Below are 14,519 nucleotides of genomic sequence, written 5' to 3'. Positions count from 1 at the left end.
AGTGTACAACTGCCAAACTTGCTGTGGGAAGGTGGATGCAATGGGAAGAAAAACCGATACATCCACTCAAAAGTTTCAGCTATTGATTTCTTTTTGATGCAGATGGGGGAGAAAAAAAAAAAAGAGGAATGTTCAAAGCTGCGGAGAGCCTTTTTGATCACCACTGTAGTCAAGCCAGTTGGTAATGTTGTTGGTAGTAAGGCACAGGGATTGTGTTTGTCTGTGCATTACATTGCTTTGTTGTGCATTGTGTTATGGCCCAGGCTCTCAATTTGCGTGGTCAGAGGACTTATTAAATTGAGTGACCAACAAGCACCTTTTGGAGGGCTCGTAGATGTGTGCAATCGCCTGCTGAAAAGTGTCCGTCTCAATAGAAAATGTCAAACTGGTTGGCCTACAGCTCCAGCACAAAGAAAAAAAAACAGAACAACAACAACTGCAGGCTTGTCCAAAGATGGACAGGACTACACCAGGGAGTTGGCAGCTTTACAGAGTTAAGGAGAAGAACATTTAAACGTGCAGCACAATGCAGCACAGGGAACAGTGGAGAAAAGAGTGACACATGTCATCCATACACACTGAAATCAAGAGCAGTCTAATCAGAACGACATACAAATGGAGGCAAAAACTAGCAGGCACTTCAGCTCCTCATCTGCAGGTTCTACTCCCTGCTCTATACTATGTGACGTGTGTCTGTGTCCACTGGGGGCTACAATTAGTCCATCAAACTAATTCCAGCCGGGAATTCGCATCGCCTCTCCAATCCCCTTTTCTGGCTCTCCGAAGCCTCGGCTCCTCCAAAGAGACAGGCATCTTGTAAGACTAGGGGAGGTAGCCTTTGATGTGCCAGGTTCTGCCAAGGCCTCCCTTTTTGCTCAAATCCAGGCTGGGGAGATATAACAATTAAAATGGGGGGAGACGCACGCTGACACCACAGTACACACTCATACAGCTCGTGTGCAATGTGATCATTTGTGCACATAGGACACTGGCCCTTACAGGTAGGGGGCGCATCTCAGTATTAGTATCAGTTCCCTATTGACAGATAAAGCAATGAGAAATCACGTGCCTGTTGAGAGATGTTCTTCATGCCCATGCAATAAATCCGTCAAGTGGATTTATTTCAGTGACTTGCTCTGTTTCCATCAGTTCTGTATCCTTTTTACCCTGTAGTAGTGCAGCATTTCATAACCTTTTCAGGCCTGTTGCCCTGGTTTTACTTTAACGCTAAAATGGCTCAACTATAAATCAATTAGTCAACCTACAACTGATAAAAATTCTATTTATCTACTAATATTTAGGCAATACAGCAATAATATTTTTCATCTTTTTTTTTTTTTTTTTTTAGAGAAGAAAACATATTGCATTGCATATTACTATTGTCATTTGCCTAGCCAGTGTGTGCCAACAGGGCCTACAGAGAACTACCAGCAATGACACCTTAATGTCTTTCACTTTCTCTCTCTTTCACACACACAAACACACTGGCCCAGTCAAACACAAGGACTACATTATTTCAAGGCGCATCCAATTTGACCTGGCTCTGCAGCCACTCTGCCGGGAGCGTGTCTGAATTTAGTTTTCGAGGTAAAAGACTGTCCACAGTTTGAACAGCAGGTGTGTATAAATGCGGATGTGCAGCTCAAGCATGTGGTTTGCTTTAGTTAATGCACTGGAGCCAAAGTGAGCTTTCGCTGGTGCAGTAGTCTAGCCCAACATTTCATTTGGTTGGGGTCATGTATTCCCTTTCAATTCCCTGAATTCAGGAAGTGGATATATCCTAAAAATTCCAAAAAGGTTCTTGTTGCAAACTAGTGCTACAGTGTACAGTGTGTAAACTACACAACTGTACAAAAATGTGAATTTTGTGGAGCTGTATGTGTCTTCATCAGTCCCTCCAGAAATCTGCAGTGCTGTGATCAATTAATATACAATTATTGAAACCAATCTCCCGTGAATTCTGCGCAACATCGTGAAATCTGGAATTTTGGGCACAAAAGTGTCTCCAAAATCCTAGAAGGATTGCTTTAATTATATATTTCGGTTAGCAGCTGAAATAAAAACATAATTAAAACAACATTTTATCGTAGTAATGACACTAATTCTATTGCTACCATCATTCTATATCAAAACCTTCATATGAAGTTGTTAAGTCAATGAATCCATGGCTGAAGTACAACAACAACGTGGGTTTGCCATTTCGTTCTGACATTATAAAAGCACCAAAAAGTAAGTCGACACAAAGGCAAGTAAATTGCCCCAACAAAACAAAAGGGAAGTCATGCTTCAAGGAAGCAGGAGGTACTCTCTCTCCCTTGTTGGTTATTCCAGACTTCTTCCAAAGAAAGAATCTTGTTTAAAAAAAAAAAAAAAACGGCCACGGATCCCAGTGAATGCCAGCGAGAATCAAGCGAGCTATTCATGCTGCCAGTTGATTTAGGTACGCCTCGCTACACACCAATCAGCCCGGCCCCGGCCTCGCCAGCCACTCACTTGTCTGCCATTCCAACGCAAGATGGAGACAGTGCCAAAAGTTCCAATTAAAATATCCATTTGTGATGTCTGTGCAAAAAAAAAAAAACAAGAAAAAAAACAAAAAAAAAACAAGTACCAGTCTTTTTCGATAGCGTAGGAGAAAATACAACAAAAGCTGCCAAAATTCTGTGGACAAGCCACATACTTAGGAGTTTTCTGTCTACACAAACTAAATAAGTATGAAGAGTGTGTACTGTATGTAGGCAGAATAAGTGTGTGCAAGAAAGAGACAGACAGTGCGTGTGCATGCATGGGAGTGGGAGCGTCTTGTTATGGAGGAACAGAGCATGTTGCAGATAAGAGGGCGATGCTGTTCAAAGAAAAAGGCAGGCCGGTAAAGTGCACGACGATTCGACATCATCGCCTTACTGTCCCTTAATGAGCCTGGAGAGGAAGTCTGGTGTCCATAGAATGCGCTCCTGTCTCGCTCCAATCACGCTGCTGGGCTTTTTATTCAAATCTCATACACACCTGTCACACATTCAGTCTGGCCGTGCTGTTTATCTTACTTCAGGAGGATGTTAACAAGACAAATGAATGAATAAATACACAAATAATGCGTTTAGGTAATGTTAATAATGTATGAAATGGAAGCTGCTTTTTGACAGTAGCGCTGCACTAAGGATTCTTTCCAACTTTGGTGACAGGCTTGTTTATTCTCTTCCCAGCATGCAGTTCTCTGCATCTTTCGAAAGCGATGTCTGGCCAGTGCCTGGCGTCTATAGCATATCTCACTGATGAGAAAAAGTGGTCTGACACATTAGTTTAGACTTCTCTCAACAGCCTGTGTAACGTCAAGATTGATCCATCGTTTCCTTCATCCAAAACCTCTAGTATGATGATCTGCCTTAATCTGATGGAATCCGGGTCGCCTTTTCACACAATCACACTTCCCTCCAGCTATTACCTGACTGATTTCAATGCTGTTTTAACAGGCCACTCAATTATAGTAGACATTTTTGAAAGGCTGGATAAATATACACAAAAGCATGTGCACACCTGCACAGGCATGCAAAAGCAGTCAAATCGCAGCATCACCTGCCTCAAAGAAGTGTCCCAAACTTCCAGGACTATTAGAAAAAAAACACCAACAAATAAAAAACACAAGCAGTAAAAAATGCTCAAAGAAACTGACTGCAATAAAAAATAAGTCTCATATCAAATTCCTTCCCCAGGCTGAGACAAAAGCAGGGCCTGGCATTCAGACAGCGTCGAGAAGGGAAAAAAAATAACAACATGCACATCAAAACCAGAGCCAAACAAATCCAGGAAAAGTTCAGATAGGTCTTCATTGGAACTTCCGAGAGGAACAAAATCAAATAAATTGGTGGGGTTAGTCTCGTTCAGGCTGGCCTGACAAACCTGAAAACACTGTTTAGAATATATGAGGAAGGTGACAGAGCACGATGCTAAATGACTCAGAAAGCAGACACCCAGTGTTTACCCCTACAAACTCCAAAGAAAAGCCCCTCTCCTGTTATAACGCTGGTGGGAACAGAAAACTAAATTCAAGGAAGCTTAAGTGCTCTCTGGAATCACTCAGCATTGCATCGTCTTCAACACAAACATCCAGAGAGTTCAGATTTGACTGTGACAGTGTATTCATCCATAACTGTAAATTGTTCTTTGGGGACTTTGCTGGGGGGGCTTGATAGTCTCCCCACTCTATTCCCCCTTCTTCTCTCCCTATCCAAAAAGCTGTCTCCATCACTCTCAATCACAAGATGCTTGTACATATGTAAACAACACACAGTCGCCATGGCAATTGTGGGATTGCCCGGTGCTTAGTCATTGCAAAACCAGAGAGATTAATGAGGCCACAAAGTGATCTGGAAGTTAAAATGAACACTGTAAAATGAACAGTAATATCACTTAGATTACATGTGGCTACTAATATTGGTTGAATTCCTAAATACTGTTGCCCTAATATAACGTAGCACTGGCCTGCAAGCCCACAAGGTACTGATATGAGCACTGGTAAAGGGTGTGAATATTTAGGCTTCAAGTGTCAAAAGTATCTGATCGCCAAATTGCTTTCCAGTGTTACTGAATTCAGTTTCACTCAGTGACAACAGAAAACAGAAAGTATCTGGATCCCTAATGAACACTCGGTGAAACTTTTATAGCTCACGCCAACAGTGTATATGTATTTATAGGGCTTATTATGGCACGTCAATGTGCAGGAGTTCTCCAGGAGAGCCCCAAAATTTTACTTTGTTACTGAAATGTTTGGTACTGCTGCTTTTCTGAGGTGAATTCAGCACATACTGCAAGATCCATAGCTCGCCTTAAAAAAACAATGGCTGTATGAATTTTTTCCATGTCCAAGAATCAAACAAAGCATCCCGTACACAACTTATACATAGACAGATTAGATAAACTCTTAGCCTTCATCTTTTCCTCTGCTACTTTCCACACACTGCTTTTACAGTGTACTTGAAGTGAATATGCTATCATGCTAGTGTGTGTGTGTGTGTGTGTGTGTATGTGTATTTGTGTTATTATCATAACACTTTAGGGCCAAAGACTACTCTAAATTCTGCAGCCCACCCCTGGGATGTTCTCAAAATCACTTTACCCCGTTCTCAAAAGTTCACTTCCAAACTTCCTGGAAAAAGGAGCAGATATTTCTGAGGAGTAACAAAGAGGGTTAGTGAGAATAATAACCTTGTTTAATCCCAGAGAATTCTGCCTCGTACCAGAGTGAAAACAGCAAGCCAAGGGGGACTTGCAGTAAAAATAAATCGACTCTCCTGCAGACAGATGTGTGTTAGCAACGCATAATAACAGTCAAGTGGCAGTGGTTTATCTGTAAGAAAAGTACAACTAATTACCAAAACTGTATCTATACGAAAATTATCTATTTAAAAACTAACAAAAAAAAATTCAGTTGAGCCAAGGTTGAGTAAAAAAATTGTCTTGTCAACTCTGTGTTTGCCCTTTTCCTTTCCTTTTCCCAATTCTTCTTTCGGTGGACTTCCCCTTCTCTGTGTGGCTCAGCTCAAAATTCAGCCCCTTCCCTACTTGCTGCTGATTTAAAAAAAAAAAAACGAGGTCACGGATCGCCTTACTCCAGCCTGCCTCCGTATGGTCACAACCCCCCTCCACACCTTCCCCTACCAGCCCCTCACACTCAAAACCTCATTCCATCACTGTGGCCAAATCCGCCTCATCCATCCTCCCTCCCGTTTTATTTCTTCCCTCCCTCCCTTCCTCTCTCTCTTCTTCTCCACTCCCACCCTTCCCGTGCCCTCAGCTCAGTGCTAATTGGTAAATCTGTTGAACCATGCCAGCCCCAACAATGAGACACCTGGAGTTCTGTCAAAACAAGTTTCCCTGTGAAACGGCCTGCAGTGTTAATACAGTAGCGCGGGGAGCTAGTGAGTCTGTTGTCGCTTATGAGGTTAGCCACAGAAAGGAGCCAGGGATCGTGCTATCTGGGAAAATTTGTCAAAGATGAGTGCACTTCACTGTCAGTGTTTCATTATATATGTTATTATTTATCAATGTCTCAACTTTGATCCTAACTCTTTGTGCAAATTACCTACAACCAAATCCTGATTATTCTTCCTATTTTTTTCCACTTTGCCTAGTATCTGCTCCATGCACGGCCTGCAGGTCAGATTTCCAGGTTAAATGATTTCATGTGTTCGTATGCAAACACCTCGAAGTTATAACATGATCCGACCAAGTATTGACTGCATGTCATCTAAAACTCAAGTCACATCCAAGATGCGTGGATAATACATATATGCTGGTGTAGACAAAGGTGTGTTTGTAAGACACAAATGCACTCAGAAAGACAGACAGGCACACCCAACAGTGATCCTCCTAGACCTTGTCAAACAAGTTCTAGCAGAGGCACTTGTTAAAAAAAAAAAAAAAAGGAGGGGGGGGCGCGTTGGGGGCTAAGTTGACATGGTGAGAGGAGCTTTTGTTTTGTTGTTGCTTCTTTTTTTTTTAATCCTAGTAGTCTGCAGTGCCATATTTATAGATGTATAAACGTGTTTTACCTTCTTTCTTTTTCTTGAAGGACTGTGTTATTTACTGGGAACAAAGGCCCAGCAGAATGTGCAAAATCAACAAGCAATTGATTAGTCAAACAATTCAAGTAGGCAATCCACAGAGCAATGGTCGCCTCAGAGGAGATTAATAAATTCTCCTTTTGGATTCCTAATGCCAGACATATTCTGGTTTCACAGAGCCTAACTAAAGTAAACCAAAACACAGCTCACTTATAGCATGTTAGTCCCACCAAAAAAAACAAAAAAAAGCATTCAGACTAACTTTACCTTCAGACCTTTCTTTAGTTGCAGACAGATGACAAAGGGACCTGAACTGTACTACTCTGACTTCTAAAAATCCCTTTCTGCTTAGGTCGTATTTAAAGCAACAAGTGGACTTAAACAGTGCTTCAACTACTGTGTCTCTCCGTCTTGCACACTCCATCCAAGATGCTGTTAATACAGAGAACCTGCAAAAACCTGCACAAACTACTACGAACAAAATACAAAGACTCCCTCTTTTTCCTGTTGGTGAATTATAAGCTAATTCAAAACAAATACATCCACAGTTTTATGACAATATCTCACAAAGCTTAAAAGAATGCTGTTATTAAACCAGAATGATCCAGAAACTGAAAACAGTTGGTCAAGAGACAAGTGAAAAAGGCAAACAAAATCTTTAACACAGATGTGAGTAAAAACAAAACCAAGCTGAACAAGAAAACAAGTGGACTATGTCATCAAGCTGAAAAGTCTCTGTTTAGTTAAAAAAAAAAAAAAAAAGCACTGTGGTCAAATGCATGAGGCCTGTTTTATCCAAAACAACCCTCCTACACAAACTTCCCAATCACAAATTGCTTAGATTGACATTTTAGACATTAGAAAGCACATGAGCAACAAAGCGGGAGCAAATGAATTAGCACAAAGCATAATACAGTATGATTATCATTGTTATCACCAGGATTTGTTTTTTTTTTTCATTCGTTATCTTTCTTTTAAAATCAGAAATTATCAGGTGTTAATTTGTGTGTGAAATCAAGATATTTTTGGAATTTAAAGGTCTCTCACCAAATGAAATTGGTGAAGGCTCAGATCTGACTGTCCGGGGAATTCCCAGCAGAAGGGCCCCTGAAAGGCAAAGATGGACGTTCCCAAGTCACACAATTATATCAGCTCTCCATCTCTCTCTCTCACACACACACACACACACACACACACACACACACACACACACACCTGAACACAATCCCAGCCAGTTAGATTTTATGCAAAAGCAATGTGTTCTCCTTGGAAATAAAGCACCCCTCGGCTTTTTAGTTATTTAAACTACCACCTCCTCTCTGCTGGCTCAGCTTTCTCCTGGGTGCATGTTGAACCCCATTATTACTAATTCTACACAGACAGAGAAGGAGAACACAGGCTCTACACTGGTTACATTGATGTTGGTACTGGCTGGCTGGTTGTTAAAACAATTTTTCACTTTGGCTGGACATTTTACCTCAGCATCCATACCGTCTTATTCAGCTGGTCTGGGGATCCACTGTCACCACCATAGTTTAGCACAGATTTTCTTTTAAGCTCTAACTATCTTTAACTGCAAACAGCCAGCAAGGCTAACCACACAGAATTAAATAAAAATCACCTGAATGTCAGACTCATGTGTTTGGTGATGTTAGCTGCTGAGCATGATATAGGTTACATTTTGAAGAACGGACACTACGGATCCCCAGAGCAGTCATTTCTCATATATTTATCACTTTATCATATGTACTAAAACTGAAATTCTGAACAGCATCTGATGCCAGTAAGAGCAAAACAATCAGATCATTTTTTTTACAGATATTAGGAGAAAACAGAAAAGGAGAGGGAAGAAAATAGGGAAAGGGAAATATTATTTTCTTTAGGAAGAGAGGACACACTAGTAAAGGTCTCAGAACATGCAGAGAAAAGCAACGGGGCCTTTACTGAAAGGCTCCAGTCCCTAAAAGCTGCTGAGCAGGTCGATTTCTCTGCACCACGATCAGTGGCTTTTATTTGTACTTGTACTTGACCCTGGGGCCAGCTAGATAACTGCTTCATAACAGCTAGACAGTGAGCACTGTGGTTATTGCTGAAACTCACAGGCTTGCAGATACAAATACTGTATGTATTATCCTTTTTAAATGTGTCTGTCCAACATAGAGTCACACATTCCCTGGGGTGGCTTAAGTTCACAGGGGTTGTTTAGCGGTTAAATACCACAGCAAGGGGAAAAAAACGGCATTGCACCTAAGCCATTCACACACACACACACACACACACACACACACCACAAAAAGCGGCTTTTCACATTTCCTACAATCAGATGTTGTGATGGAGAGGTTCCTTAATCATATCCATCACAAATTCAATATACATCCTCGACAAAAAATTTGACATTTTGACTGGTTGACTGGCCCTTGGCCTTATTATTATTAAACCCAAAGAGCCGTCCAGTGAATTTATCAGGTAACTTTACTTTTAAACGTTTAGGTATGCTACTGAAAGTCCATAAAAGAGCTAAATTCGGTCATTGTTGTGGTGTCGTTGCTGACTAAGCAGACACCGAGGGGATTGTCTGTGGGAACAAGCAAGTGTCCAGACTGCTGGACAGATACAATGACCGAGATGCTCTCATTTTCATTGTCACACTTCCCAGGCCTGACACCACGTCTCGATGGCCTCAGATTTTTGCCTGAGCTGATGATGTAAGTGTGACCCCTAGAACAAATGTTTTGTCTGGAGAAGACAGAGGAAGACATCTGACAGGCACAATGGTCGCTATCTGAGGTTTGGATCACATGGCAGAAATAATGGGGCGATGTTGATAGAAATCTTGTGTAAATTAAAATTTCCATATCAATATACTCTAGAAATTTGACTGAGAATGCTTGAAAGAATCAAATGGTAATGTCTGTTATATCGACAAATCCTACATGCAAAGTACATTTTGCCACTAAAGATTCCCAACAACAAACATGTGTGAGATATGCGCTGTCTTTAGCACAAAATGTTAAGGGTGGGTGGAGGGATGCACGCACAGAAAGAAGACAAAAGCAGGGAGAAGAGTTATTTGGAAAGGGGCTTAACAGGCAGAAGGAAAGAGCAGCTTAAGGTCAACCTAAGTCAGGCTAGAGAAAGCCTTCTAGGTAAAGCCTATGTACAGTGTGTGGGTGGTGCCTGGTGACCATGGGGTCGCTCATTAACAGCAGAGGAGGCCAGGCCTCCTAGAGTCCTGTGCAATTGTTTGTCGAGCCCAGGTGCACAGTCCATTCAGACCACAGGAAGCCCCTTTTATCCATATTCCTCCAAAACGGACAGAGAAGTGGTCAAGAACCGTGAATGTGATCCTGGCTAATGTCCTTTCTAACACTGACCTAGAGTAACAGTGGCATGCCCATGCAGTCCTTTGGCCCATTGTAAGAATCCACAGAGTCATTGTGGCATGTCTTTTCTCAATGTTCAGCCAAGATGCTTTTTTTTTTATATCAAAAACATGTCAGCTCTTTTCACACAGACTCTTTCCAGGACACATTCATCAAAGAAAGAAGTGAGAGTGAATGGGAATAAAATAAGCATGTTCAGTAGTTGTAAAGGTTCAGGTGGGAGGTCTTGCAGGCCATAAAATGGCCAGATTCCATCACTTCCTTCACACTAATTACCATACACTTGCATCAAGTGCCCTCCCTCTCTTCATCCCTGAGCCCATGCTTCACTACCTCTGAAACACACACACACGCAACACAGGGAGGCACAGTTGGGAAATGGTTAACACTCCAGCCGTCCCCTGCTGCCACTGAAAGCCCACAAAACAATGGAGACATTGTTCGGCCATGGCTAGGCTCTAGACTCTAAAGCTGTGTATGAGTGTGTGTATGTGTATGTGCATGTGCATGTGCATGCACGTGAATGTCAGGAAGGTAGTTTTTGTGTGTGCGTGTTTGTGCTCTTAACAAGTCCATGTTTCTGCCCTAATTCCCACCATGGCAAATTAAGAAACACAATTCAATAAGAAATACTTGCATTCAAAATGTTTTTGATGCTCTCATTCTAGAGTTGCTCTTATTACAATGTTGATCCCATCACTGTGAGAGGAGACATTTTAACACCTCACAGCAAAATATATCATGACATATATGTCATGACATAACCAAGAAGACCATGTGCGCTTGCTGAGTCCTGCACTACTGTTGATGCCAGACTTTAAGTAGTGGCTTTCCACATATATTATATAGTCATATTGGGTTAATATTTAATGCCCGAGAAGTGTGACAGTGACAGGGGGAGAAAAACACACACACACACACACACACACACACACACCACCTTGTAAATCAGACCACCAGCTCTAAACTACTTCCTGCTGCTAAGTATCCACACAGACTCATCCACAATGTCAAATTAAAACATCACAATAAAAGGCAATTTGACAAAGCGGAAACTGTTTATGATCTTTCCCCTCAGGAGCCATGTGAGCCATAAAATGGTTTCTTGGAGTCTCTCCCTCAAAAAAAAAACAAAAAAACACATCAATAGGTGGATAAATATTGAATAACTTTCAGCCAATGGCATAAAAGTTCAGCGGCAGCAGGTTTTGAGGCTGCCTGCAGGGTGGTCAGGCACTTCAAAAAGGTCCTGCATGGCCCCCTTTGAGGGCATGGTAAACAGGGGCATACATCATGCCCTCAGAAAGACCAGCCTGCGTGAGGTCATTTCCTCTTTTCTCGGACTGATCCTCCAGTATTCCACCTTGCGTCAGCCTCCTATGCCAGAAACAAGAGAAACTGTCAGCATCTCTGTCCCTGTCTCTCTCTCCCTCCATTTTATTCCATCACAAATTTGGAAATGGCTTTATCTGCAGCCAAATATTTTATCTCTCACTGTCTTTCTATTGTTGTTTAACTGTCTCAGGATCACTTCGGCTTCAGATGGCTGTTATCTACCAGCGCAATCGAAAGCTTCTTATCACTGCCAGAGCAACCTGCTAGCGCTCCAGGCAGGGAAAGGTCAAGTTGCCCGAGTGTTTCTTCGCATTTGTGAACAAACAGAAACTACTGTTTATAGCCCACTTTATTGATAAGGGAAACATGTACTGAACATGCAGGCCTTCAGTCTGTAGTAAAAAAGAAAAGCTTGACTGCTTGAGTGACACCAGCAGGAGTCCGTGTGGGGTTATCATTGGCATTCATGATGTTGTCCGCAGTAATCTGTCTTTTCTATATGTACGACAGCCGGTATGATGCAAACAAGGGAAACATTCAATCAAACTTCCTTCTCAGTCAGAGGTGGATGCTGGAGCAGGATGGAAGGCGCGCCAACAATACAAGCAGCATTTCACATTCAATTTCATCACTATCGCTAACAGCGAGTTGTGTGTCTATGCAGCGATGCTGCAATGCCTCTGATCTTACCAGCCTGTGTACTCTATCAAGCAGATCACACTAGGGCTGGGCAATATGACCACAAATATTACAATATAGTCTTTCATATTGATCAGTGTCAGTATTAATCACAATATGCGTTTAACAGTGTTCCCACTGCTCCAGTCTGCCTGTGCTTCTGTTGTCTGCTCAGAACTAAAGCCTGAATAAAGAAAGAAAACAGAAGGTTCATTCAAGAGTCATTTCTATTAAAAATCCAACTGTTTTCTTAACTCCACAAAGACATCTTTAGAAATTAAAAGTCTCTGAACTTCATTAGTTTGCAGTTGTGGTTAAAATCATCTCATTATCTGAGGTCAGAAATTTTAAGTTCCATCGACGACCTTTGACAAATGCCCATCTGTGCCCAAAATAAATTCAGAAATCCAATAACGGATAGCACAAAATAGTGTTTTAACGGAAAATAGGAAGTAATGCCAATCTTCTCTTGATCCATTAAACCAGAATATACAATTCCTATAAACTCAGTGTCAGCTTAATTTGGCATGATATATGTCCTGGTAATTTTCATTGGATGTGAAAATTTGGTAATGTCTATTGTTTTGCTCAAAACACATTGTTGATCAGTATTTTGTCTCACTTGCAGTATTTATCATTAATTTCTGTATTATCTTTTCATGTAACCTGACAGGTGAAGTCATTACCATGTGTTGTTGAGAATGCGTCTGTACTTGGGCGATGTGCAAGCTTATTTTATCCATCTGACTGCTTGTCCATCTTTGTTGTTTCAAGTCTGTTTTCACCCTAAAGCCACGTTCTGTTTTGTGAGGAGTTGCCAGTGTTGCCTGTTTGTTTCAAGCTTGTTAGCGCTGCACACTTGACTGTTTGGAATTCAACTTTGTGTGTACATTGTGAAAAATACATGCTTAAATTTATCTTTCCAAAAACAAAAACAAGGATTACTTTGTGATCTAGTAATAAAAGATAATTGTAGCACCGAAACTCTTCATTGAGAAATCTCATTAAAAAATATACATACTGCAGAGACTGTATTTAGAAAATATTATGACGTCAATATTTCCCTTCTAAAAAGTTGGAAACAGAAACCACATTTGGTTTGTTCTCAAACTTCCTTTAGAAGTGAATCGTACAGCAGGAGTTGAGGTGGATGTGAGATGGTAAGTATTTACAGCCATATGACTCATAGCAAGATAAAACCTCAAGTATTTACCTGCAGCTTTTGCTGCTTACGACCAGTTTAATGACTTCACAGGAGTTGGGACTCTTTTTCTAGACGTCTCCTAAAATAACAGAGTAAGAAGAGGCCCCTGAACCCTTTTGGTATAAAAATAACACCTGCATTGCAACGGGAAGATAAGGAGGGCCTTAGCTGGGCTTGTTTTGTTCAGAACAACACTGTCATCCCTAGCTCTTTGTCTTAAACACAACTTTTGACAAGGTTTCTGTTTCAAATAAACAGCCTTGTCGACTCCTGCTATTTTAAGATGTGCTTAACTTAAATGGGCAAAATACCAAGGACGCCTTGGCTCGCCAACTTTTGAGTAACTGTTTGAGATGGTATTTATTACAGAGCATAAAAGCAACTGCACTGATCATATGTCCGATGTGACTCAGAGAGACACTGTGTCTTGACAGTGTAATTAGTGTGATAAAAAAATCATCACTATCTTCTGCGGGAGTTTCATAATCATGACTACAACTAACATTTTGATGCACAGAGCACATAAGCAAAAAGTATCAACTTTGCATTGGCAATGGACTGTTACCACAGGGGAAATTTTGTTCATGAGCGTCCAAACTTAGAAGGCATCTCCATCTAAGATCCTTGTGTGCTTTTCAAATTTTCATTTTCAATATGTCGAAGACGTACGACCCATAAGCAAAAGTTACAATTGTGCAAATAATGGCCTAGGGCCTCCATGGTCACCTCACTAATTCTGCTGAATCCCCACTCTCATTGATTTTTCTTGGCTCGCTAACTCTGTGACCACGTACGTACACCTCCCTATGTTCAACCTTTCCACTGACCTCTTGAAAACTTCATGCCTTTGGCAAACTACTAAGTTCACATTCAACTGTTCGTTCTAGAGCTGCTAGCCTCTTAGATATTGACATGCCTGGGGTGGATGCTCTGTTATGTGTATGTACTCCATATGCCCCAAGGGTTGTCCAGCCAACTCTCCTGCTAGACTACTCCTCCAGCTCCATGGATAGGGTAATCAAGGTTGAAGGAACACCCACACTTTCCTCAAAGACAGCTTGTTAGCAACCCAACATTAGCTCTTTCTCATGAAAAAGTTGTTCACATGAGATCAGTTTTCCCATACTCGTTACAGTACAAGGCTGGGCTTGTAGTTATCATTTCCTCTGGAATTACAGGTGGCGTGACTGTCCGAAGAACAACTGCACCTGCCACAGCAACAGCCCCCAGTGCTGAATACTGTGCATCCCGATGACTCACTAACACACAAAAGCTATACTTTCTGGATTTGCACATGTATCAGACAAGTTTACCCACTGGGTGTGTTAGTGACTGTAAGGGTAAACCCAGGGAAAGCGT

At 41.4% G+C, this 14,519-nt stretch overlaps 1 protein-coding gene across 47 annotated transcripts in view; it reads right to left on the bottom strand.

The window, feature by feature from the left end:
• Window positions 1–14,519, bottom strand: part of tcf7l2 (transcription factor 7 like 2) — an 86,190-nt gene that overhangs the window by 41,563 nt on the left and 30,108 nt on the right. For 32 of the 47 annotated variants that reach the window (XR_010911796.1, XM_067487406.1, XM_067487409.1 and 29 more), the window contains exon 5: window positions 7,608–7,667. The exons of the other annotated variants lie outside the window; for them this stretch is intronic. Coding sequence is in view for 31 of the 32 variants with exons in the window: in XM_067487406.1 (XP_067343507.1) it covers window positions 7,608–7,667 (60 nt within the window). In the remaining variant the exon portion in view is untranslated. The remainder of the gene's footprint in view (window positions 1–7,607; window positions 7,668–14,519) is intronic. 47 annotated transcript variants of the gene reach the window in all.

The sequence above is a fragment of the Channa argus genome, chromosome 20 (genome assembly GCF_033026475.1).
Source record: "Channa argus isolate prfri chromosome 20, Channa argus male v1.0, whole genome shotgun sequence".
NCBI classification, from domain to species: Eukaryota; Metazoa; Chordata; class Actinopteri; order Anabantiformes; family Channidae; genus Channa; species Channa argus.
Note: the sequence above shows the minus strand (reverse complement) of the source record. Positions and strands in the feature narration are given on the sequence as shown.